Genomic DNA, 26,668 nt, shown 5'->3' on the forward strand with positions numbered 1-26,668 from the left:
TGTCTGTGTCTCACTGTGTCTCTGTGTGTGTCTGTGTCTCACTGTGTCTCACTCTGTCTCACTGTGTCTCTGTGTGTGTCTGCGTGTGTCTCTGTGTCTCACTGTGTCTCTGTGTCTCACTGTGTGTCTGTGTGTGTCTGCGTGTGTCTCCCAGGGAGTGTGTGTCTCACTCTGTGTGTCTGTGTCTCACTGTGTCTCTGTGTGTCTCTGTGTGTGTCTGTGTGTCTCTGTGTCTCTTTTTGTGTGTCTCTGTGTCTCTCTGTCTCACTGTGTGTCTGTGTGTGTCTGCGTGTGTCTCTCAGGGAGTGTGTGTCTCACTGTGTCTCACTGTGTGTGTCTGCGTGTGTCTCCCAGGGAGTGTGTGTCTCACTGTGTCTCACTGTGTCTCACTGTGTGTGTCTGCGTGTGTCTCCCAGGGAGTGTGTGTCTCACTGTGTCTCTCTACGTGTGTCTGTGTCTCACTGTGTCTCTGTGTGTGTCTGTGTCTCACTGTGTCTCACTGTGTGTCTCTCTGTGTCTCTGTGTCTCACTGTGTGTCTGTGTGTGTCTGTGTGTGTCTCTCTGTCTCACTGTGTGTCTGTGTGTGTCTGCGTGTGTCTCCCAGGGAGTGTGTGTCTCACTCTGTGTGTCTGTGTCTCACTGTGTCTCTGTGTGTCTCTGTGTGTGTCTGTGTCTCTGTGTGTCTGTGTCTCTCTGTGTGTGTCTCTGTGTCTCACTGTGTCTCACTGTGTGTGTCTGCGTGTGTCTCCCAGGGAGTGTGTGTCTCACTCTGTGTGTCTGTGTCTCTCTGTGTGTGTCTCTCTGTCTCACTGTGTGTCTGTGTGTGTCTGCGTGTGTCTCCCAGGGAGTGTGTGTCTCACTCTGTGTGTCTGTGTCTCTCTGTGTGTGTCTCTGTGTCTCACTGTGTGTCTGTGTGTGTCTGCGTGTGTCTGTGTGTCTCTGTGTGTGTCTCACTGTGTGTCTCTGTGTCTCTCTGTCTCACTGTGTGTCTGTGTGTATCTGCGTGTGTCTCCCAGGGAGTGTGTGTCTCACTGTGTGTGTCTGTGTCTCTCTGTGTCTCTCTGTGTCTCACTGTGTGTCTGTGTCTGTCTGCGTGTGTCTCCCAGGGAGTGTGTCTCACTCTGTGTGTCTGTGTCTCTCTGTGTGTGTCTCTGTGTCTCACTGTGTGTCTGTGTCTGTCTGCGTGTGTCTCCCAGGGAGTGTCTCTGTGTGTGTCTGTGTGTGTCTCTGTGTCTCACTGTGTCTCTGTGTGTGTCTCACTGTGTGTGTCTGTGTCTCACTGTGTCTCTGTGTGTCTCACTGTGTCTGTGTCTCTCTGCGTTTCACTCTGTGTCTCTGTGTGTGTCTGTGTCTCTGTGTCTCACTGTGTGTGTCTGTGTCTCACTGTGTGTCTGTGTCTGTCTGCGTGTGTCTCCCAGGGAGTGTCTCTGTGTGTGTCTGTGTGTGTCTGTGTGTGTCTCTCTGTGTCTCTCTCCCTGTGTCTCACTGTGTCTCTCTGTCTCACTGTGTCTCACTGTGTGTGTCTGCGTGTGTCTCCCAGGGAGTGTGGTCCACTCTTCCCGCCAACGAGAGGAAACTGAACTCATCCTTCCGGGACTTCCCATCGGTGATCCTCGTTTACTCCGTCAGGGAGAGCGGCAAGTTCCAGGGCAAGTCACTCACACCTCATCATCACACCTCATCATCACACCTCATCATCACACCTCATCATCACTCCTCATCACTGTCACCTCATCGGTGATCCTCGTTTACTCCGTCAGGGAGAGCGGCAAGTTCCAGGGCAAGTCATCATCACACCTCATCATCACTCCTCATCATCACACCTCATCACTCCTCATCACTGTCACCTCATCACACCTCATCATCACACCTCATCATCACACCTCATCACACCTCATCATCACACCTCATCACTCCTCATCTCTCTCTCCCCGTGTCTCCCCGTGTCTCTCTCCCCGTGTCTCTCTCCCCGTGTCTCCCCGTGTCTCTTTCTCCATGTCTCTCTCCCCGTGTCTCTCTCCCCGTGTCTTTCTCCCCGTGTCTCTCTCCCCGTGTCTCTCTCCCCGTGTCTCTCTCCCCGTGTCTCTCTCCCCGTGTCTCTCTCCCCGTGTCTCTCTCCCCGTGTCTTTCTCCCCGTGTCTCTCTCCCCGTGTCTCTCTCCCCGTGTCTCTCTCCCCGTGTCTCTCTCCCCGTGTCTCTCTCCCCGTGTCTCTCTCCCCGTGTCTTTCTCCCCGTGTCTCTCTCCCCGTGTCTCTCTCCCCGTGTCTCTCTCCCCGTGTCTCTCTCCCCGTGTCTCTCTCTCTGTGTCTCTCTCTCACTGTGTCTCCCCGTGTCTCTCTCCCCGTGTCTCTCTCTCCCCGTGTCTCTCTCCCCGTGTCTCTCTCTCCCCGTGTCTCTCTCCCCGTGTCTCCCCGTGTCTCTCTCCCCGTGTCTCTCTCTCCCCGTGTCTCTCTCCCCGTGTCTCCCCCTGTCTCCCCGTGTGTCTCCCCGTGTCTCCCCGTGTCTCCCCGTGTCTCCCCGTGTCTCCCCGTGTCTCCCCGTGTCTCCAGGCTTCGCCCGTCTCTGCTCCGAGTCTCGGCACGGAGGCTCGCCCGTGCCTCTCTCTCCCTGTCTCCCCGTGTCTCTCTCTCCCTGTCTCCCCGTGTCTCTCTCCCCGTGTCTCCCCGTGTCTCTCTCCCCGTGTCTCTCTCTCCCCGTGTCTCTCTCCCCGTGTCTCCCCGTGTCTCTCTCCCCGTGTCTCCCCTGTCTCCCCGTGTGTCTCCCCGTGTCTCCCCGTGTCTCCCCGTGTCTCCCCGTGTGTCTCCCCGTGTCTCCCCGTGTCTCACCGTGTCTCCCCCTGTCTCCCCCTGTCTCCCCGTGTCTCCCCGTGTCTCCCCCGTGTCTCCCCGTGTCTCCCCGTGTCTCCCCGTGTCTCCCCGTGTCTCCGTGTCTCCCCCTATCTCCCCGTGTCTCCCCGTGTGTCTCCCCCTGTCTCCCCGTGTCTCCCCCTGTCTCCCCCTGTCTCCCCGTGTCTCCCCCTGTCTCCCCGTGTCTCCCCGTGTCTCTCTCCCCGTGTCTCCCCGTGTCTCTCTCCCGTGTCTCCCCCTGTCTCTCTCCCCGTGTCTCCCCCTGTCTCCCCGTGTGTCTCCCCGTGTCTCCCCGTGTGTCTCCCCGTGTCTCCCCGTGTCTCCCCGTCTCCCCGTGTCTCCCCGTGTGTCTCCCCGTGTCTCCCCGTGTCTCCCCGTCTCCCCGTGTCTCCCCGTGTCTCTCTCCCCGTGTCTCCCCGTGTCTCTCTCCCGTGTCTCCCCCTGTCTCTCTCCCCGTGTCTCCCCCTGTCTCCCCGTGTGTCTCCCCGTGTCTCCCCGTGTCTCCCCGTCTCCCCGTGTCTCCCCGTGTGTCTCCCCGTGTCTCCCCGTGTCTCCCCGTCTCCCCGTGTCTCCCCGTGTGTCTCCCCGTGTCTCCCCGTGTCTCCCCGTCTCCCCGTGTCTCCCCGTGTGTCTCCCCGTGTCTCCAGGCTTCGCCCGTCTCTGCTCCGAGTCTCGGCACGGAGGCTCGCCATGACTCTCTCTCCCTGTCTCCCCGTGTCTCCCCGTGTCTCTCTCTCCCTGTCTCCCCGTGTCTCCCTGTGTCTCCCCGTGTCTCTCTCTCCCTGTCTCCCCGTGTCTGCCCGTGTCTCCCCGTGTCTCTCTCCCCGTGTCTCCCCGTGTCTCCCCGTGTCTCCCCGTGTCTCCCCGTGTCTCCAGGCTTCGCCCGTCTCTGCTCCGAGTCTCGGCACGGAGGCTCGCCGTGACTCTCTCTCCCTGTCTCCCCGTGTCTCCCCGTGTCTCTCTCTCCCTGTCTCCCCGTGTCTCCCCGTGTCTCCCCGTGTCTCTCTCCCTGTGTCTCCGTGTCTCCAGGCTTCGCCCGTCTCTGCTCCGAGTCTCGGCACGGAGGCTCGCCATGACTCTCTCTCCCTGTCTCCCCGTGTCTCCCCGTGTCTCCCCGTGTCTCCCCGTGTCTCCCCGTGTCTCCCTGTCTCCAGGCTTCGCCCGTCTCTGCTCCGAGTCTCGGCATGGAGGCTCGCCCGTGCCCTGGATGCTGCCGTCCGGTCTTAGCGCTCGTGCGCTCGGAGGAGTCTTTAGGGTCGACTGGCTTTGCAGGTACAGTGGGAGGCTCACTGAGCCTCACTGAGCCTCACTGAGCCTCAGCGAGCCCTGTGGGAGCCTCATTGACCACACTGAACCATGTGGGAGCCTCAGTGAACCTCAGTGAGCCTCAGTGAGCCTCAGTGAGCCTCAGTAAACCTCAGTGAGCCTCAGTGAACCTCAGTGAGCCTCAGTGAACCTCAGTGAGCCTCAGTGAACCTCAGTGAACCTCAGTGAGCCTCAGTGAACCTCGGTGAACCTCAGTGAGCCTCAGTGAACCTCAGTGAGCCTCAGTGAACCTCAGTGAGCCTCAGTGAACCTCAGTGAACCTCAGTGAGCCTCAGTGAACCTCAGTGAGCCTCAGTGAACCTCAGTGAACCTCAGTGAGCCTCAGTGAACCTCAGTGAGCCTCAGTGAACCTCAGTGAACCTCAGTGAACCTCAGTGAGCCTCACTGAGCCTCAGTGAACCTCAGTGAGCCTCAGTGAACCTCAGTGAGCCTCACTGAGCCTCAGTGAACCTCAGTGAGCCTCAGTGAACCTCAGTGAACCTCAGTGAGCCTCAGTGAGCCTCAGTGAGCCTCAGTGAACCTCGGTGAACCTCAGTGAGCCTCAGTGAACCTCAGTGAGCCTCAGTGAACCTCAGTGAACCTCAGTGAGCCTCAGTGGACCTCAGTGAGCCTCAGTGAACCTCAGTGAACCTCAGTGAACCTCAGTGAGCCTCACTGAGCCTCAGTGAACCTCAGTGAGCCTCAGTGAACCTCAGTGAGCCTCACTGAGCCTCAGTGAACCTCAGTGAGCCTCAGTGAACCTCAGTGAACCTCAGTGAGCCTCAGTGAGCCTCAGTGAGCCCCAGTGAGGCTCAGTGAGCCTCAGTGAGCCTCAGTGAGCCTCAGTGAGCCTCAGTGAACCTCAGTGAGCCTCAGTGAACCTCGGTGAGCCTCAGTGAGCCTCAGTGAACCTCGGTGAGCCTCAGTGAGCCCTGTGGGAGCCTCAGTGAGCCTCAGTGAGCCTCAGTCTGGCTCACAGATTAACACTGAACCCTGTGTGAGCCTTAGTCTGGCTCTGTGAGTCTCAGTGATTAACACTGAACCCTGGGGAGCCTTAGTCTGGTTCTATGAGTCTCAGTGATTAACACTGAACCCACCCACCCACTCACCCACTCACTCACCCACTCACTCACCCACTCACTCACCCACTCACTCACCCACCCACTCACTCACCCACTCACTCACCCACTCACCCACCCACTCACCCACCCACCCACTCACCCACTCACTCACCCACTCACCCACCCACTCACCCACTCACTCACCCACTCACTCACCCACTCACTCACCCACCCACTCACTCACCCACTCACTCACCCACTCACCCACCCACTCACCCACCCACTCACTCACCCACTCACTCACCCACCCACTCACTCACCCACCCACTCACCCACTCACTCACTCACTCATTCACTCTCACCCACTCACTCACTCACCCACCCACCCACCCACTCACTCACCCACCCACTCACTCACCCACCCACCCACCCACTCACTCACCCACCCACCCACTCACTCACCCACTCACTCACCCACCCACTCACTCACTCACCCACCCACCCACCCACTCACCCACCCACTCACTCACTCACTCAATCACCCACTCACTCACCCATTCACTCACCCACCCACTCACCCACTCACCCACCCACTCACTCACCCACCCACCCACTCACCCACTCACTCACTCACTCACCCACTCACCCACTCACTCACTCACCCACTCACTCACTCACTCACCCACTCACTCACTCACCCACCCACTCACTCACCCACCCACTCACTCACCCACCCACTCACTCACCCACCCACTCACCCACCCACTCACTCACTCACCCACCCACTCACTCACTCACCCACTCACTCACTTACCCACCCACTCACTCACCCACCCACTCACTCACTCACCCACTCACTCACCCACTCACTCACCCACTCACTCACCCACTCACCCACTCACCCACCCACTCACCCACCCACTCACTCACCCACTCACCCACCCACTCACTCACCCACCCACTCACTCACCCACTCACCCACCCACCCACTCACCCACCCACTCACTCACCCACTCACCCACTCACTCACTCACCCACTCACTCACTCACCCACTCACTCACCCACCCACTCACTCACCCACCCACTCACTCACCCACCCACCCACCCACTCACTCACCCACCCACTCACCCACCCACTCACTCACTCACCCACTCACTCACTTACCCACCCACTCACTCACCCACCCACTCACTCACCCACCCACTCACTCACCCACTCACTCACCCACTCACTCACCCACCCACTCACTCACCCACTCACTCACTCACTCACCCACTCACCCACTCACTCACCCACTCACTCACCCACTCACTCACCCACTCACTCACCCACCCACCCCCTCACCCACTCACCCACTCACCCACTCACCCACCCACCCACTCACCCACTCACCCACCCACTCACCCACCCACCCACTCACCCACCCACTCACTCACCCACCCACTCACTCACCCACTCACTCACCCACTCACTCACCCACCCACTCACTCACCCACTCACTCACTCACCCACTCACCCACTCACTCACCCACTCACTCACTCACCCACTCACTCACCCACTCACTCACCCACCCACCCCCTCACCCACTCACCCACTCACCCACCCACCCACTCACCCACTCACCCACCCACTCACCCACCCACCCACTCACCCACCCACTCACCCACCCACTCACCCACTCACTCACTCACTCACCCACCCACTCACCCACCCACCCACCCACCCACTCACCCACCCGTGTCTCTCTGTGTCTCTCTCTGTGTCCCTCTCTCTATCTATGTACCACATAGACAGGAGCTGTCTTTCACCAAGACGTGCCACCTCTACAACCCGTGGAATGACGGCAAGCCAGTGAAGATCGGCCGAGATGGTCAGGTAGCGTCCTCCCCTAGGTCCGCTCAGCCTCAAATTACTGTGGTGGTGGTGGTGGTGGCTCTTGCTTGAGGCTACCTGGGAGAGATTTGTCTTTGTGTATGTTGTGCGCATGATTGCAGGTTGGTGGGGGTGTGTGTGCGGGTGGATTTGCGTGTACATGTGTATCGTAACAGATCTATGCATCTCACCCCACTCACGCACCCACTCACCAACTCACTCACCCACTCACTCACTTACTCACTCACTCACCCACTCACTCACTCATTCACCCGCTCACCCACTCACCCACCCACTTACTCACTCATCCACTTACTCACTCACTCACTCACCCACCCACTCACCCACTCACTCACTCACCCACTCACCCACCCACTTACTCACCCACTTACTCACTCACCCACTCACTCACCCACTCACTCACTCACCCACTCACACACTCACTCACTCACCCACTCACTCACCCACTCACTCACCCACTCACTCACTCACTCACCCACTCACTCACTCACCCACTCACTCACTCACTCACCCACTCACTCACTCATCCACTTACCCACTCACTCACCCACTCACTCACCCACTCACTCACTCACTCACCCACTCACTCACCCACTCACTCACTCACTCATCCACTCACCCATTCACTCACTCACCCACTCACTCACCCACCCCCTCACCCGCTCACCCACCCCCTCACACACTCACTCACCCACTCACTCACCCACTCACCCACCCACTCACCCACCCACTCACTCACCCACTCACTCACCCACTCACCCACCCACTCACCCACTCACTCACCCACTCACTCACTCATCCACTCACCCACTCACCCACCCACTTACTCACTCACCCACCCACTCACCCACCCACCCACTCACCCACCCACCCACTCACCCACCCACCCACTCACCCTCCCACCCCCCACCACCACCACCACCCCCCCACTGCAGGAGATTGAGCCCACAGTCGGCGCCCAGCTGTGCCATCTTTTCCCCGTCGACGACTCGGCCGAGGTCAGCCACGTCCTCAACAAGGCCACCTGCCAATACCGACACCACCACCGCCACCACCGCCAGCATCACCCGCAGCAGCAGCAGCAGCAGCAGCAGCATCACCCTCAGCAGCAGCCGCCACCGCAGCATCATCCGCAGCATCAGCAGCCGCGTGTCTCTTCGCCGCTCCAGCACCACCGACACCACCACCACCACCACCAGCAGCAGCAGCAGCAGAGCGGCAGCGGCGGCTCCGGCAGGGCCGCCGGCGCCGTCGGCGGCCCTCCGCTCCTCTCGACTCCGTCCGGTTCTCACCACCACCACCAGCAGCAGCAGCACCGACCGGCGGCTTCCGCCGGAGGTCGAGGAGCATCGGCGTCGGCGTCGGCGTCTTCGGCGTCGGCATCGGCGTCGGGCCCCTACCGGCACTCGTTGGGTCTGCTGGGATCGGCTCCGCACCACCACCACCACCAGCAGCAGCAGCACCACCACCAGCAGCAGCACCACCCACAGGGGTTTTCCGCTTCATCGTCCTTCGGAGGCTCCGCCGCTGCCGCCGCCGGAGGCGGAGGAGGAGGAGGAGGCGGTGGAGGCGGAGGAGGCGGAGGAGGAGGAGGCGGAGGAGGCGGTGGAGGCGGAGGAGGCGGAGGAGGAGGAGGAGGCGGTGGAGGAGGAGGAGCCGCCTACGGCTTTTTTGGCCGTGGCGAGCCTTCGTCCGGCCTGCACAGCCCCGTCTACCACCACCACCACCAGCATCAGCAGCATCAGCAGCATCAGCATCAGCATCAGCAGCATCAGCAGCATCATCAGCAGCAGCAGCAGCAGCATCTAGCCGGCCAGCGAATGAGAACGTCCGGCCTACGTTCGGCCAGCGGGCCCGTGGGAAGGTCAGGGCCCCAGTGGCGGAGCGTTCCGCGCGTGGTCGATTCGTCGGCTCCGCCCACACCCCAACCCCGCCCCCAACCCCCGTTGGTCGTGCGTCCGGTAGCCCACGGACAAGAGTTCTCCCCCGCCCCCCACGCCCACCCACCTTCACCGCCCACACCCCCCCCTGCCCTGCTGCGGTCTTGGTATTGGAGCGGCGCTCCTCCATCCATCCATCGCTCCGCCCGCCCGCTCGCTCGCTCGCTCCGTCTCGCCGTCCGTGCGTCCCGGTCTCGAGGCCCTCGCCGCAGGCCCCTCGGGGGAACGGCCTGGACCAGGCCTTGCGTGGGCCTGGACTCGGACTTCTGGTAGGCCTCAGCTAGCCCTTGCGTAGGCCTGGGCCTTTGCGTAGGCCCGGACCCGGACTACTGGGATGTCTCAACTATGCCTTGAATAGGCCCGGACTCTTGCGTTCTAGTAGGCCTCAACTAGGCCTCACCCCGCCGGCTCCCTCCGTCAGCGCCTTGGGTGGGCCCTCGGCGCTAGGCCTTGTGTGAGCCTGGACTGGGCCTTGCGCAGGCCTGGACGCGGACTTTTGGTAGGCCTCGACTAGGCCTTGAATCTTTAATAGGCCTCAACTTTACCTTGCGCAGGCCTGGACTGGGCCTTGCGTATGCCTGGACGCGGACTTCTAGTAGGCCTCAACTGGGCCCTGAATAGGCCTCAACAATGCCTTGCGTAGGCCTGGACGTGGACTTCTAGTAGGCCTCGACTGGGCCCTGAATAGGCCTCAACTATGCCTTGCGCAGGCCTGGACTAGGCCTTGCGTAGGCCTGGACGTGGACTTCTAGTAGGCCTCGACTGGGCCCTGAATAGGCCTCAACTATGCCTTGCGCAGGCCTGGACTAGGCCTTGCGTAGGCCTGGACGTGGACTTCTGGTAGGCCTCAACTATACCTTACGCAGGCCTGGACTAGGCCTTGCGTAGGCTTGGACTCGGACTTCTAGTAGGCCTTGAATAGGCCTCAACTATACCTTGCGCAGGCCTGGACTAGGCCTTGCGTATGCCTGGACGTGGACTTCTGGTAGGCCTCAACTATACCTTACGCAGGCCTGGACTAGGCCTTGCGTAGGCTTGGACGCGGACTTCTAGTAGGCCTCGACTAGGCCTCAACTATACCTTGCGCAGGCCTGGACTAGGCCTTGCGTAGGCCTGGACTCGGACTTCTAGTAGGCCTCGACTAGGCCTTTGGTAGGCCTCAACTAGCCCTTGTGTAAGCCTGGTCCCTTGCGTAGGCCTGGACCCGGACTACTGGGATGTCTCAACTATGCCTTGAATAGGCCTGGACTCTTACTTTCTAGTAGGCCTCAACTAGGCCTTGCATAGGCCTGGACTAGGACTTCTGGTAGTTCTCAACTCGGCCTTAAATAGGCCTCAACTATGCCTTGACTCTTACTTCTAGTAGGCCTCAACTAGGCCTTGCATTGGCCTGGACTAGGACTTCTGGTAGTTCTCAACATCGGCCTTAAATAGGCCTCAACTATGCCTTGAATAGGCCTGGACTCTTACTTCTAGTAGGCCTCGACTAGCCCTTTGGGTAGGCCTCAACTAGGCCCTGCATAGGCCTGGACTAGGACTCGTGGTAGTTCTCAACATCGGCCTTAAATAGGCCTCAACTGGGCCCTGGATAGGCCTGCACCAGGACTTGGGTAAGCCTCGACTAGGCCTTTGAACAAGGCCCAATCTTTCCTTGAGTGGGCCTTAGGCTGGCCCTTCGGTGGGCCTGGACCACGCCCTGGATAGGGGGGCGGGGGGGGGGGTGTGGTTTTTGTGCGAAGGCCTCGACCAAGTGGGCCTTGAGCGGGCCTCAACGGAGGGGGGCCTTGGGCAGGCTTTGGCGAGGCCCCTCGCGGCGGCGGTGGTCGGGGCTAGGCTCCGTCCGTGAGGAGGAGCTTTGAGGGGTTGTGCGTTTGGCGATGCGGTGTGGTGGCGTTTGCGATTTTTTTTGTGTGTGTGTGTCAAGACGAGGAGGAGGGGATGGATGGAGGGGATGGATGGAGGGGATGGATGGAGGGGATGGATGGAGGGAATGGATGGAGGGGAGGACGTTGGATGACCTTGGGAGGTTTTCCCTTGAGGCTTGCTTGCCCGTTCGCGGGCGGAAGTTGAAAGTTGACGGCGGCAACAGCGGACGCTCGGCCACGGGCAAAGTTCAAAGTTCAAAGTTGGTGGACGCTCTTTTGTGGTACTTGCTGACGGAGCGAAGAGATGGGGGGGGGGGAGCCGGGGAGCCGGGGAGCGAGATGCCACCACCACTACTACCACCACTACCACCACACCCACCACCACAACAGCAGCACCACAACCACCACTACCACCACCACCACTACCACCACCACCACCACTACCACCACCACTACCACCACTACCACCACACCCACCACCACAACAGCAGCACCACAACCACCACTACCACCACCACCACTACCACCACCACCACTACCACCACCACTACCACCACCACAACAGCAGCACCACAACCACCACTACCACCACCACCACCACTACCACAACTACCACCACCACAACAACCACCACTATCACCACCACCACCGCTACCACCACCACAGCCACCATTACCACCACTACCACAGCCACTACCACCACTACCACCACCACTACCACCACCACCACTACCACCACCACTACCACCACAGCCACCACTACCACCACCACTACCACCACTACCACCACCACCACTACCACCACCACTACCACCACCACAACAGCAGCACCACCACCACGACTGCACCACCACAACCACCACTACCACCACCACTACCACCACTACCACCACAACCACCACAACCACCACTACCACCACCACTACCACCACCACCACTACTACTACCACCACCACTACCACCACCACAACCACCACTACCACCACTACCACAATCACCACCACCACAACCACTGCTACCACCACCACAGCCACCACTACCACCACCACTACCACCACCACTACCACAACCACTACCACCACCACCGCTACCACCACCACAGCCACCACTACCACCACTACCACCACCACTACTACCACCACCACTACCACCACCACAACCACCACCACTACCACCACCACAGCCACCACTACCACCACCACTACCACCACTACCACCACCACCACCACACCACTACCACCACCATCACCACCACAACCACCACAACCACCACCACAACCACCACAACCACCACAACCACCACTACCACCACCACCACAACCACCACCACACCACCACACCACCACAACCACCACTACCACCACAACCACCACTACCACCACCACCACTACCACAACCACTACCACCACCACTACCACCACTACAACCACCACTACCACCACTACCACCACAACCACCACTACCACCACAACCACTACCACCACCACCACTACCACCACCATCACCACCACAACCACCACAACCACCACCACTACCACCACCACTACCACAACCACCACTACCACCACCACAACCACCACTACCACCACAACCATTACAACCACAACCACCACCACCACAGCCACCACCACAGCCACCACTATCACCACCACTACCACCACCACTACCACAGCCACCGCTACCACCACAACAGCCACCACTACCACCACTACCACTACCACCACTACCACCACCACTACCACCACTACCACGACCACCACCACCACTACCACCACCACCATCACCACACCACCACCACACCACCACACCACCACAACCACCACCACCACAACCACCACAACCACCACCACAACCACCACAACCACCACTACCACCACCACTACCACCACCACCACACCACAACCACCACCACTACCACCACCACTACCACCACCACACCACTACCACCACTACCACAACCACCACCACAACCACCACCACTACCACCACTACCACCACCACACCACCACTACCACCACCACTACCACCACTACCACCACCACTACCACCACCACAACAGCACCACCACAACCACCACTACCACCACCACTACCACCACAACCACCACCACTACCACCACCACCATCACCACTACAACCACTACACCCACCACCACTACCACCACGTCCCACCCCACCCACCCCACCACCTCGCAAGGAACTCTCCGTGTCTTTGGTGAGTCGATGGAGTTGAACGAAACCTTCCCCCCCCCCCCCCCAAAGCGTTTTAGCGGACGGTACAAAGCACCAGTCTCCACTTCGTGAAGACCGCTTTCGGAGGACCTGTTATAACCCACCCACCCACCCACTCCCCCCTCGCGAAGGACGCCTTTCCCCCTGTCTCTCTCTCTCTCTCCGTGTCCTGAGCGAGACACGGGGGGGGTTGGAGTTGGAGTTGGGGTTGGAGTTGGAGTTGGGGTTGGAGTTGGGGTTGGAGTTGGAGTTGGGGTTGGAGTTGGGGTTGGAGTTGGAGTTGGGGTTGGAGTTGGGGTTGGAGTTGGGGTTGGAGTTGGAGTTGGGGTTGGAGTTGGAGTGTGGGCTGAGTCGATGGAGCGAGGTGGGAGTCGCGTGCACGGCAAGCGAAAAGCCATTTTAGCGGACGACACGTGTACGGAAAGGCGGTTTTCAACTTGGGGGAAGACGGTCTTACGGACTTTTTGACCTCCTCGCAAGTGGTGGTGGCGGTGGTGGTGGGACTCTTTTGGTCTCTGGCTCTCTCTCTCTCTGTCTCTCTCTCTCTCTCCGTGTCTCGAGAGAGACGAGAGTCGACGGGGCGATGTGAGTAATCCCCGGGGTCCCACGGCAAGCGAAAAGCCATTTTGGCGGACGACACGTGTACGGCAAGGGCGGTTGTTTTCAACTTGGGGGAAGACGGTCTTGCGGAGTTGTTTGACCTCCTCGCGAGGTGTTGGGGTGGTGGTGGTGGTGTGGTGGTGGTGGTGGTGGGACTCTGTCGGTCTCTGGCTCTGTCTCTCCGCGTCTCGAGCGGTGAGACACGGGGAGTCGATGGAGCGGGAGACGGCAAGAGGTTTGTGAAGCCACCACCACCATCACCACCATCACCACCACCACCACCGGCACCACCAGCAACACCACCACCACCGGCAACACCACCACCGGCACCACCACCGGCAACACCACCACCACCGGCACCACCGGCAACACCACCGGCACCACCACCACCGGCAACACCACCGGCAACACCACTGGCACCACCACCACCACCGGCAACACCACCACCACCGGCAACACCACCACCACCGGCAACACCACCACCACCGGCACCACCACCGGCACCACCACCACCACCGGCAACACCACCACCACCGGCACCACCACCACCACCGGCAACACCACCACCACCGGCAACACCACCACCACCGGCACCACCACCACCACCGGCAACACCACCACCACCGGCACCACCACCACCACCGGCAACACCACCACCACCGCGTATACCAAAGCACACTCCCTCCCTCACTCACTCCCCTCACTCCCTCACTCACTCCCTCACTCACTCCCTCACTCCCTCACTCACTCACTCCCTCACTCCCTCACTCACTCACTCCCTCACTCCCTCACTCACTCACTCCCTCACTCACTCCCTCACTCACTCACTCCCTCACTCACTCCCTCACTCACTCACTCCCTCACTCACTCTCCGTTGCCTTACAAGGAGGGAGGGGTGGTGATGATGGTGGTGGTGATGGTGGTGATGATGGTGGTGGTGATGGTGGTGATGGTGATGATGGTGGTGATGGTGGTGATGGTGGTGATGGTGGTGGTGGTGATGATGGTGGTGATGATGGTGATGGTGGTGATGGTGGTGATGATGATGGTGGTGGTGGTGATGGTGGTGGTGGTGGTGGTGATGGTGGTGATGGTGGTGGTGATGGTGGTGGTGGTGGTGATGGTGGTGGTGATGGTAATGGTGATGGTGGTGATGGTGGTGGTGGTGGTGGTGATGGTGGTGATGATGGTGATGATGGTGGTGATGGTGGTGATGATGGTGATGATGGTGGTGATGATGGTGGTGGTGATTGTGGTGGTGGTGATGGTGGTGATTGTGGTGGTGGTGATGGTGGTGATTGTGGTGGTGGGGATGGTGGTGATGGTGGTAATGATGGTGGTGATGATGATGGTGGTGGTGATGGTGGTGATGGTGATGGTGGTGATGGTGGTGATGGTGGTGATTGTGGTGGTGTTGATGGTGGTGATTGTGGTGGTGGGGATGGTGGTAATGATGGTGGTGGTGATTATGGTGATGATGGTGGTGGTGGTGATGGTGGTGCTTGTGATGATGGTGGTGGTGGTGCTTATGATGATGGTGGTGATGGTGATTATGGTGATTGTGGTGGTGGTGATGGTGATGATGGTGGTGGTGATGGTGGAGATGGTGGTGATGGTGGTGGTGATGGTAGTGATGGTGGTGGTGATGGTAGTGATGGTGGTGGTGGTGATGGTGATGGTAGTGATGTTGGTGGTGGTGATGGTGATCGTGGTGATGGTGATCGTGGTGATGGTGATCGTGGTGATGGTGATCGTGGTGATGGTGGTGATTGTGATGGTGGTGGTGGTGATGGTGATTATGGTGATAGTGGTGGTGGAGATGGTGGTGGTGGTGATGGTAGTGATGGTGGTGGTGATGGTAGTGATGGTGGTGGTGATGGTGGTGATGGTGGTGGTAGTGATGGTAGTGATGTTGGTGGTGGTGATGGTGATCGTGGTGATGGTGATCGTGGTGATGGTGATCGTGGTGATGGTGATCGTGGTGATGGTGGTGATTGTGATGGTGGTGGTGGTGATGGTGATTATGGTGATAGTGGTGGTGGAGATGGTGGTGGTGGTGATGGTAGTGATGGTGGTGGTGATGGTAGTGATGGTGGTGGTGATGGTGGTGATGGTGGTGGTAGTGATGGTAGTGATGTTGGTGGTGGTGATGGTGATCGTGGTGATGGTGATTGTGATGGTGATGGTGGTGATGGTCGTGATGATGGTGGTGGTGATGGTGGTGATGGTGATGATGATGGTGGTGATGGTGGTGATAGTGGTGGTGGTGGTGATGGTGATAGTGGTGGTGGTGATGGTGATAGTGGTGGTGGAGATGGTGGTGGTGATGGTAGTGATGGTGATCGTGGTGATGGTAGTGATGATGGTGATCGTGGTGATGGTGGTGGTGATTGTGATGGTGGTGATGATAGTGATGGTGGTGGTGGTGATTGTGGTGGTGGTGATGGTGGTGGTGGGGATGGTGGTGATTGTGGTGATGGTGGTAATGATGGTGGTGGTGGTGGGGATGATGGTGATTGTGGTGATGCTTGTGAGGATGATGGTGGTGATGATGATTGTGATGGTGGTGGTGATTGTGATGGTGGTGGTGATTGTGGTGATGGTGATGGTGGTGATGGTGGTGGTGATGGTGGTGGTGATGGTGGTGATGGTGATGGTGGTGATGGTGGGGTGTTTGCTTTTGGCGCGTATTTGTCTTGCTGGGAACTTGTCACTCTCCCTGTCACCCTCCTTGTCACTACAGACGGTAAACTACAGATGGTACTGTACAGATGAGATATGGTGCATACGGTACAGACGATATGGTTCATACTGTACAGACGATATGGTGCACATGGTACAGATGGTACGGTACAGATGAGACGATATGGTTCATATGGTACAGATATGGTTCATACTGTACAGACGATATGGTGCACACGGTACAGATGAGATGATACAGATGAGATGATATGGTTCATACGATACAGACGAGATGATATGGTGCATACGGTACAGATATGGTGCACACGGTACAGATGAGATGATATGGTTCATACGGTACAGATGAGATGACACGGTACAGATGAGATGATACAGATGAGGTGATATGGTTCATACGATACAGATTATATGGTTCATACGGTACAGATGAGATGATACAGATGAGGTGATATGGTTCATATGGTACAGATGAGATGACACGGTACAGATACGGTACGGATCAGATGATGTACTGTGTGTGTGTAGTGTGACGTGTGTGTAGTGTGACGTGTGTGTGGTGTGACGTGTGTGTAGGGTGTGTGTAGTGTGACGTGTGTGTAGTGTGACGTGTGTGTAGTGTGACGTACGTGTGACGTGTGTGTAGTGTGACGTGTGTGTGTGTGACGTGTGTGTAGTGTGACGTGTGTGTAGTGTGACGTGTGTGTAGTGTGACGTGTGTGTTGTGACGTGTGTGTAGTGTGACGTGTGTGTGTGTAGTGTGACGTGTGTGTGTGTAGTGTGACGTGTGTGTGTAGTGTGACGTGTGTGTGGTGTGACGTGTGTGTGGTGTAACGTGTGTCACGTGGTGTGTGTGTTGTGACGTGTGTGGTGTGACGTGTGTGTGGTGTGTGTTGTGACGTGTGTGGTGTGACGTGTGTGTGGTGTGACGTGTGTGTGGTGTGTCACGTGTGTGTGGTGTGACGTGTGTGTGGTGTGTCACGTGGTGTGTGACGTGTGGTGTGATGTGTGTTCGGTGTGTGTGTGTGGTATAGTGTGTGTGGTGTGACGTGTGTGTAGTGTGACGTGTGTGTGGTGTGACATGTGTGTGGTGTGACGTGTGTGTGGTGTGACGCGTGTCACGTGGTGTGTCACGTGGTGTGTAACGTGGTCTGTGTCACGAGGTGTGCCACGTGGTGTGAAGTGTGTGGTGTGTCATGTGGTGTGTGTGCGTCACGTGGTTTGTGTGTCACGTGGTGTGTGAAGTGTGGTGTGTCACGTGTGTGTGTCGCGTTGTGTGTGTGTGTGTGTCACGTGGTGTGTGTGTGGTGTGTGTCACGTGTGTGGTGTGTGTCACGTGTGTGGTGTGTGACGTGTGTGTGTGTCACTTGGTGTGTGACGTGTGTGTAGTGTGTGACGTGGTTGGTGTGTCACGTGGTTTGTGTCACGTGTGTAGTGTGTGACGTGGTTTGTGTGTCACGTGGTTTGTGTGTCACGTGGTTTGTGTGTCACGTGGTTGGTGTGTCACGTGGTTGGTGTGTCACGTGGTTGGTGTGTCACGTGGTGTGTGACGTGTGTGTAGTGTGTGACGTGGTGTGTGTCACGTGGTTTGTGTCACGTGTGTAGTGTGTGACGTGGTGTGTGTCACGTGGTTTGTGTCACGTGTGTAGTGTGTGACGTGGTGTGTCACGTGGTTGGTGTGTCACGTGGTGTGTGACGTGTGTGTAGTGTGTGACGTGGTGTGTGTCACGTGGTTTGTGTCTGCCCCCACACAGGCGCCGTGTCTACGAGGACGAGGCTGATGACCTCCCAAGCCGCAAGCGACAACGCCAAGAATATGCAGCCAGACACGGTGGTGTACTATACACTATACACTACATTATACACTACATTATACACTACTACACTATACACTACACACTACATTATACACTACTACACTACACACTACACTATACACTACATACTACATTATACACTACTACACTATGCACTACATACTATATACTATACACTACACTATACACTACACTATACACTACACTATATACTACACTATACACTACATTACTATATACACTACACTATACACTACACTATACACTATATACTATACTACATACACTACACTATACTATACACTATATACACTACACTATACACTACACTATACACTACACACTATATACTACACTATACACTACACTACTACACTATACACTACATTATACACTATACACTACACACTACACACTACACTATACACTACATACTATATACTACACTATACACTACACTATACACTACACTATACACTACACACTACATTATACACTACACTATACACTATACTATACACTACACTATACACTACACTATACACTACACTATACACTACACACTATACACTACACTATACACTACACTACTACACTATACACTACATTATACACTATACACTACACACTATACACTACACTATACACTACACTACTACACTATACACTACATTATACACTATACACTACACACTATACACTACTACACTATACACTACACTATACACTACACTACTACACTACACTATACACTACACTATACACTACACTATATACTATACTACATACACTACACTATACAGTACACTATACACTATCTACTATACTACATACTATACACTACACTATACACTACACTATACACTACTATACTATATACACTACTACATACTATAGAATATGCAGCCAGACACGGTGGTGTACTATACACTACACACTACGTTATACACTACACTATACACTACATACTATACACTACACTATACACTACACTATACTATACACTATACACTACACTATACACTACACTATACACTACTATACACTACACTATACACTATACTATACACTACATTATACACTATACACTACATTATACACTATACACTACATTATACACTATACACTACACTATACACTACACTATACACTACGTTATACACTACACTATACACTACACACTATATACTACTACACTATACACTACATACTATATACACTACATACTATATACACTACACTATACACTACACACTATATACTACTACACTATACACTACACTATACACCACACACTATATACAATACACTATACACTACACACTATATACTACTACACTATACACTACACTATACACTACATTACTATACACTACACTATACACTACATTATACACTATACTATACACTACACTATACACTACACTATACACTACACTATACACTACACTATACACTACACTATATACTATACTACATACTATACACTACACTATACACTACACACTACACTACACACTATATACACTACACTATACACTACACTATACTATATACTATACAGCCAGACACGGTGGTGTACTATACACTACTACACTGTACACTACACTATACACTATACACACTACTACACTATACACTACACTATACACTACACACTATATACACTACTACACTATATACTATACTATATACTATACAGCCAGACACGGTGATGTACTATACACTATATACTACACTATATATATAATACTTACTATACACTACACTATAGACTATGCAGCCAGGCACGGTGATGTACTATACACTACTACACTACACTATATACTACACTACTACACTACACTATATACTATATACTACACTACATACACTATGCAGCCAGACAAGGTGATGTGCACTACACTATACACTACATACACTACTATATACTACACACTATATACTACTACACTATAAACTATGCAGCCAGACACGGTGATGTACACTACACTATACACTACTCTATACACCACTATATACTATACACTACATTATACTATACACTACTATATACTCTATACTACACTTCTATATACTACTACACTACATACTATAGACTGCAGCCAGACACGTTGATGTACACTACACTATACACTACTACACACTACTATTTACTATACTACATACACTACTATACACTACACTACACAATACATAATACTATACACTATATACTATGCAGCCAGACACGGTGATGTACACTACACTATACACTACTCTATACTATATACACTACTATACACTACTATATACACTACTATATACTACTATACACTATACTATATACTACTATATACTCTATACTACTCTATATACACTATACACTACTACACTATACAGCCAGACACGGTGATGTACACTACACTATACACTACTATATACTATACACTACTCTATACTGTATACTATACACTATATACTACACTACTACATACTATATGCTACTACACTATAGACTATGCAGCCAGACACGGTGATGTACACTACACTATACACTACACTATATACTATACACTACATTACATACACTATACCTTACTACACTACTACTTACTACATACTACTATATACTATACACTACACTACTATATACTATTTACTATACACTACTATATACTATACACTACACTACTATATACTACAGTACATACTATATACTACACTATACATTACACTACTATATACTACACTACATACTATATACTACACTATACACTACTATATACTATACACTGCACTACTATATACTATACACTACTACACTACTATACACTATATACTATGCAGCCAGACACGGTGATGTACACTACAATACACACTACTCTATACACCACTATATACTACTATTTACTACGTACTATATACTACACTACTCTCTACTATACTATTTACTATATACTACACTACTATACACACTACACTATTATATACTACTATACACTACATACTACGCACTACACTATACACTACTATATACTACACTATACACTACTATATACTACACTATACACTACACTACTATACACTACACTATACACTACTACACTATACACTACTACACCGTACACTACACTATACACGACTACACTCTACTATACACTACACTATACACTACTACACACTGCACTATACACTACACTATACACTACTATACACTACTACACTACACACTACTACACTATACACTACACTATACACTGCTATATACTACACTATATACTATTTTCTTTGGTTTTTTCGGTAAAGTCACCACCACGTAGAATGAGAATAAAATAATAAATTGATAAACTAAAATAACACAATAATATTCTCACGACGTTTCGGCCACAACACAAGCGGCCTTCATCAGGTGAAGGGGGCGAGACTGTCTGGTAGGACAGCAACCACTCGAGCGCTGTCCTACCAGACAGTCTCGTCCCCTTCACCTGATGAAGGCTGCTTGTGTTGTGGCCGAAACGTCGTGAGAATATTATTGTTGTGTTATTTTATTTTATCAATTTATTATTTTATTCTCATTCTACGTGGTGGTGGTGGTGACTTTACCGAAAGAACCAAAGAAAATGAATCCTTGCAGTCACGAAAGCTTTAAATCGATACTATACACTACACTACTATTTACTACATACTACACTATACACTACACTATACTACATACTACTATATACTACACTACTATACATACTACACTATACACTATACTACTATTTACTATACACTACACTACATACTACACTACTATACACTACACTACTATACACTACTACTATACACTACACTACTATACACTACACTACTATACACTACACTATACACTACACTACTATACACTACACTACTATACACTACACTACTATACACTACACTACTATACACTACACTACTATACACTACACTACTATACACTACACTACTATACACGACACTACTATACACTACACTACTATACACTACACTACTATACTATACACTACACTACTATATACTACACTACTCTGTGGACTGACCGGCTGACCCTGTGTCCCACAGGTAGCTACATGACCTACAGCGACATGCTACACCACTACACGCTACACTACACTATACACACTATACACTACACTACTATACTCTACTCTGTGGACTGACCGGCTGACCCTGTGTCCCACAGGTAGCTACATGACCTACAGCGACATGCTACACCACTACACGCTACACTACACTACACACTACACTATACCCACTATACACTACACTACTATACACTATACTCTACTCTGTGGACTGACCGGCTGACCCTGTGTCCCACAGGTAGCTACACCACTACACGCTACACTACACTACACACTACACTATACCCACTATACACTACACTACTATACTACTCTACTCTGTGGACTGACCGGCTGACCCTGTGTCCCACAGGTAGCTACATGACCTACAGCGACATGGAGCGGTGAGGCTGGCCCTGACACTGCACCCTGACCCCCGTCTCTGACCCAGACTCTTAATTCATTCCCCCAATCACACAACAGGGTGGCCATCTTACCTAGGGGGATGAGGGTGGCCATCTTACCTGGGGGGGGGGGGGGGGGTGAGGGTGGCCATCTTACCTAGGGGTGGTGAGGCTGGCCATCTTACCTAGGGGGTTGAGGGTGGCCATCTTACCTAGGGGGTTGAGGTTGGCCATCTGACCGAGGGGGGTTGAGGGTGGCCATCTTATCTAGGGGTGGTGAGGTTGGCCATCTTACCTAGGGGGGTTGAGGTTGGCCATCTTCCCTAGGGGTGGTGAGGTTGGCCATCTTACCTAGGGGGTTGAGGTTGGCCATCTTACCCAGGGGGTACCACCAGTAAAATTGTCTCTTGTGTCTCCTGTCAGGCGCTTTGGAGGCGTTCGAAGGGAGATATTACTGAGTGGGGTGAGTACTGAGTGTGTGTGTGTATGTGTGTGTCACTGTGTAGGTGTGTGTGTGTACGGTAGTGTATCGGTTAGCGCGCTGCGCTATGAACCTGGCGACCCGAGTTCGATTCCCGCTCACGGCCAACACCAGTGACGATTATCTGAACCGGTCCCGGGCCTCCCCTAGGTCGACTCAGCCTCAAATGAGTACCTGGTGTGGTGTGTAGTAAACATCGCCACTGGGGAGACAAAGGCGGTCGGGCGTGGTGCTGGCCACCCACCCCCTCGTGTACCGTTCCGGCCTTCATAGGTGCTCGCTAACAGCACTTGCCCCTACAGTCTGTTAAGGCTACATGGGGGATCTTTGTGTGTGTGTGTGTGTGTCACTGTATGTGTGTCACTGTGTGTGTCACTGTGTGTGTGCTCGCTAACAGCACTTGCCCCTACAGTCTGTTAAGGCTATATGGGGGATCTTTGTGTGTGTGTGTCTCACTGTGTGTCACTGTGTGTGTGTGTCACTGTGTGTGTGTCACTGTGTCACTGTGTGTGTGTCACTGTGTGTGTGTGTCACTGTGTTTGTGTGTCACTGTGTGTAACTGTGTGTGCCACTGTGTCACTGTGTGTGTGTGTGTCACTGTGTGTGTGTGTCACTGTGTGTGTCACTGTGTAGGGGAGCGATAGTGTAGCGGTTAGCGCGCCGCGCTATGAACCTGGCGACCCGGGTTCGATTCCCGCTCACGGCCAACACCAGTGACGATTATCTGAACCGGTCCCGGGCCTCCCCTAGGTCGACTCAGCCTCAAATGAGTACCTGGTGCGGTGTGTAAACATCGCCACTAGGGAGACAAAGGCGGTCGGGCGTGGTGCTGGCCACCCACCCCCTCGTGTACCGTTCTGGCCTTCATAGGTGCTCGCTAACAGCACTTGCCCCTACAGTCTGTTACAGGCTATATGGGGGATCTTTGTCTTTGTGTCACTGTGTGTGTGTCACTGTGTGTGTAACTGTGTGAGTGTGTGTGTCACTGTGTCACTGTGTGTGTGTCACTGTGTGTGTGTGTCACTGTGTTTGTGTGTCACTGTGTGTAACTGTGTGTGCCACTGTGTCACTGTGTGTGTGTGTCACTGTGTGTGTCACTGTGTGTGTGTGTCACTGTGTGTGTGTGTCACTGTGTGTCACTGTGTGTGTGTGTCACTGTGTGTGTGTCACTGTGTGTGTAACTGTGTGAGTGTGTGTGTCACTGTGTCACTGTGTGAGTGTGTGTGTCACTGTGTCACTGTGTGTGTGTCACTGTGTGTCACTGTGTAACTGTGTGTGTGTCACTGTGTGTGTGTGTCACTGTGTGTGTGTGTCACTGTGTGTGTGTGTGTCACTGTGTGTGTGTCACTGTGTGTGTAACTGTTGTGGGGAGCGATAGTGTAGCAGTTAGCGCTACGCTGCGCTATGAACCTGGCACCCGGGTTCGATTCCCGCTCACAGCCAACACCAGTGACGATTATCTGAACCGGTCCCGGGCCTCCCCTAGGTCGACTCAGCCTCAAATGAGTACCTGGTGCGGTGTGTAAACATCGCGACTAGGGAGACAAAGGCGGTCGGGCGTGGCGCTGGCCACCCACCCCCTCGTGTACCGTTCCGGCCTTCATAGGTGCTCGCTAACAGCACTTGCCCCTACAGTCTGTTAAGGTTATATGGGGGATCTTTGTCTTTGTGTGTCACTGTGTGTGTGTCACTGTGTCACTGTGTGTGTGTCACTGTGTGTGTGTGTGTCACTGTGTGTGTGTCACTGTGTGAGTGTCACTGTGTGTGTGTGTCACTGTGTGTGTGTGTCACTGTGTGTGTGTCACTGTGTCACTGTGTGTGTGTCACTGTGTGTGTGTCACTGTGTGTGTGTCACTGTGTGTGTGTCACTGTGTGTGTGTGTGTGTCACTGTGTGTGTGTGTGTCACTGTGTGTGTGTGTGTCACTGTGTGTGTGTCACTGTGTGTGTGTCACTGTGTGTGTGTCACTGTGTGTGTGTCACTGTGTGTGTGTGTGTGTCACTGTGTGTGTGTGTGTCACTGTGTGTAGTCTTACAAGGACTATATGCGTGAATACAGTCGTAGCATTGGACCCCCTCACAACTGGCATGGAGGGGTAAGACTCGGCACACACACAGTGACACACACACACAGACACACAGTACACAGTGACACACAGTGACACACACACACAGTACACACAGTGACACACACACACACAGTGACACACACACAGTGACACACACACACAGTGACACACACACAGTAAACACAGTACACACACAGTGATACACACACAGTACACACACACAGTACACACAGACACACACACAGTACACACACACAGTACACAGTACACACACAGTGATACACACACAGTACACACACACAGTACACACAGACACACACACAGTACACACACACAGTACACACACACAGTGACACACACAGTACACACACACAGTACACACACACAGTACACACAGTACACACACACAGTACATACACACAGTGACACACACACAGTGATACACACAGTGATACACACACACAGTGACACACACACACAGTGATACACACAATGATACACACAGTACACACACACAGACACACACACAGTACACACACACACAGACACACAGTGACACACACACAGTACACACACACAGACACACACTACACACACACAGACACACAGTGACACACACACAGTACACACACACACAGACACACACACAGTACACACACACAGTACACACAGTACACAGTACACACACACACAGTAAACAGTACACACACACAGTGACACACACACAGTGACACACACACATACAGTGACACACACACACAGTGACACACACAGTGACATGCACAGTGACACACACACAGTGACACACACAGTTACACACACACAGTTACACACACAGTGACACACAGTGACACACACAGTTACACACACACAGTGACACACACACAGTGACACACACACACACAGTGACACACACACACAGTGGTACACACACAGTGACACACGCAGACACACACACACACAGTGGTACACACACACAGTGATACACACACAGTGAGACACACAGTGACACACACACACACGGTGACACACAGACACACACACAGTGACACACACACACAGTGACACACACAGTGATACACACACACACAGTGACACACACACAGTGATACACACAATGATACACACACACAGTACACACACACAGACACACACAGTACACACACAGACACACAGTGACACACACACGCATGTAGTCCTTGGAAGACTACACACAGACACACACACACAGTGACACACACACACAGTGATACACACAGTGACACACACACCTACACACATGTACACACACACACGTACACACATGTACACACACACACGTACACACACGCGCACACATACACACAAAGATAAAGACAAAGATCCCCCGTATAGCCTTAATAGAC

At 53.5% G+C, this 26,668-nt stretch overlaps 1 protein-coding gene across 3 annotated transcripts in view; it reads left to right on the plus strand.

Annotated features, from left to right (window-relative positions):
- The window catches only part of LOC142907374 (uncharacterized), a 68,150-nt gene that overhangs the window by 33,130 nt on the left and 8,352 nt on the right, over positions 1 to 26,668 (plus strand). Inside the window, exons 10-17 of one of the 3 annotated variants that reach the window (XM_076056851.1) lie at positions 1,541 to 1,649; positions 4,001 to 4,118; positions 7,006 to 7,090; positions 8,044 to 8,972; positions 18,199 to 18,275; positions 22,705 to 22,735; positions 23,159 to 23,198; positions 25,245 to 25,310. In XM_076056851.1, coding sequence (XP_075912966.1) covers positions 1,541 to 1,649; positions 4,001 to 4,118; positions 7,006 to 7,090; positions 8,044 to 8,972; positions 18,199 to 18,275; positions 22,705 to 22,735; positions 23,159 to 23,198; positions 25,245 to 25,310 — 1,455 coding nt within the window. Of the gene's footprint in view, positions 1 to 1,540; positions 1,650 to 2,549; positions 3,977 to 4,000; positions 4,119 to 7,005; positions 7,091 to 8,043; positions 8,973 to 18,198; positions 18,276 to 22,329; positions 22,565 to 22,704; positions 22,736 to 23,158; positions 23,199 to 25,244; positions 25,311 to 26,668 lie in introns of those variants that run through there. The other 2 variants (XM_076056852.1, XM_076056853.1) reach the window with 2 other exon arrangements.

The sequence above is a fragment of the Petromyzon marinus genome, chromosome 78, assembly GCF_048934315.1.
Source record: "Petromyzon marinus isolate PM22_M1 ecotype Great Lakes invasive population chromosome 78, UKy_Petmar_22M1.pri1.0, whole genome shotgun sequence".
NCBI classification, from domain to species: Eukaryota; Metazoa; Chordata; class Hyperoartia; order Petromyzontiformes; family Petromyzontidae; genus Petromyzon; species Petromyzon marinus.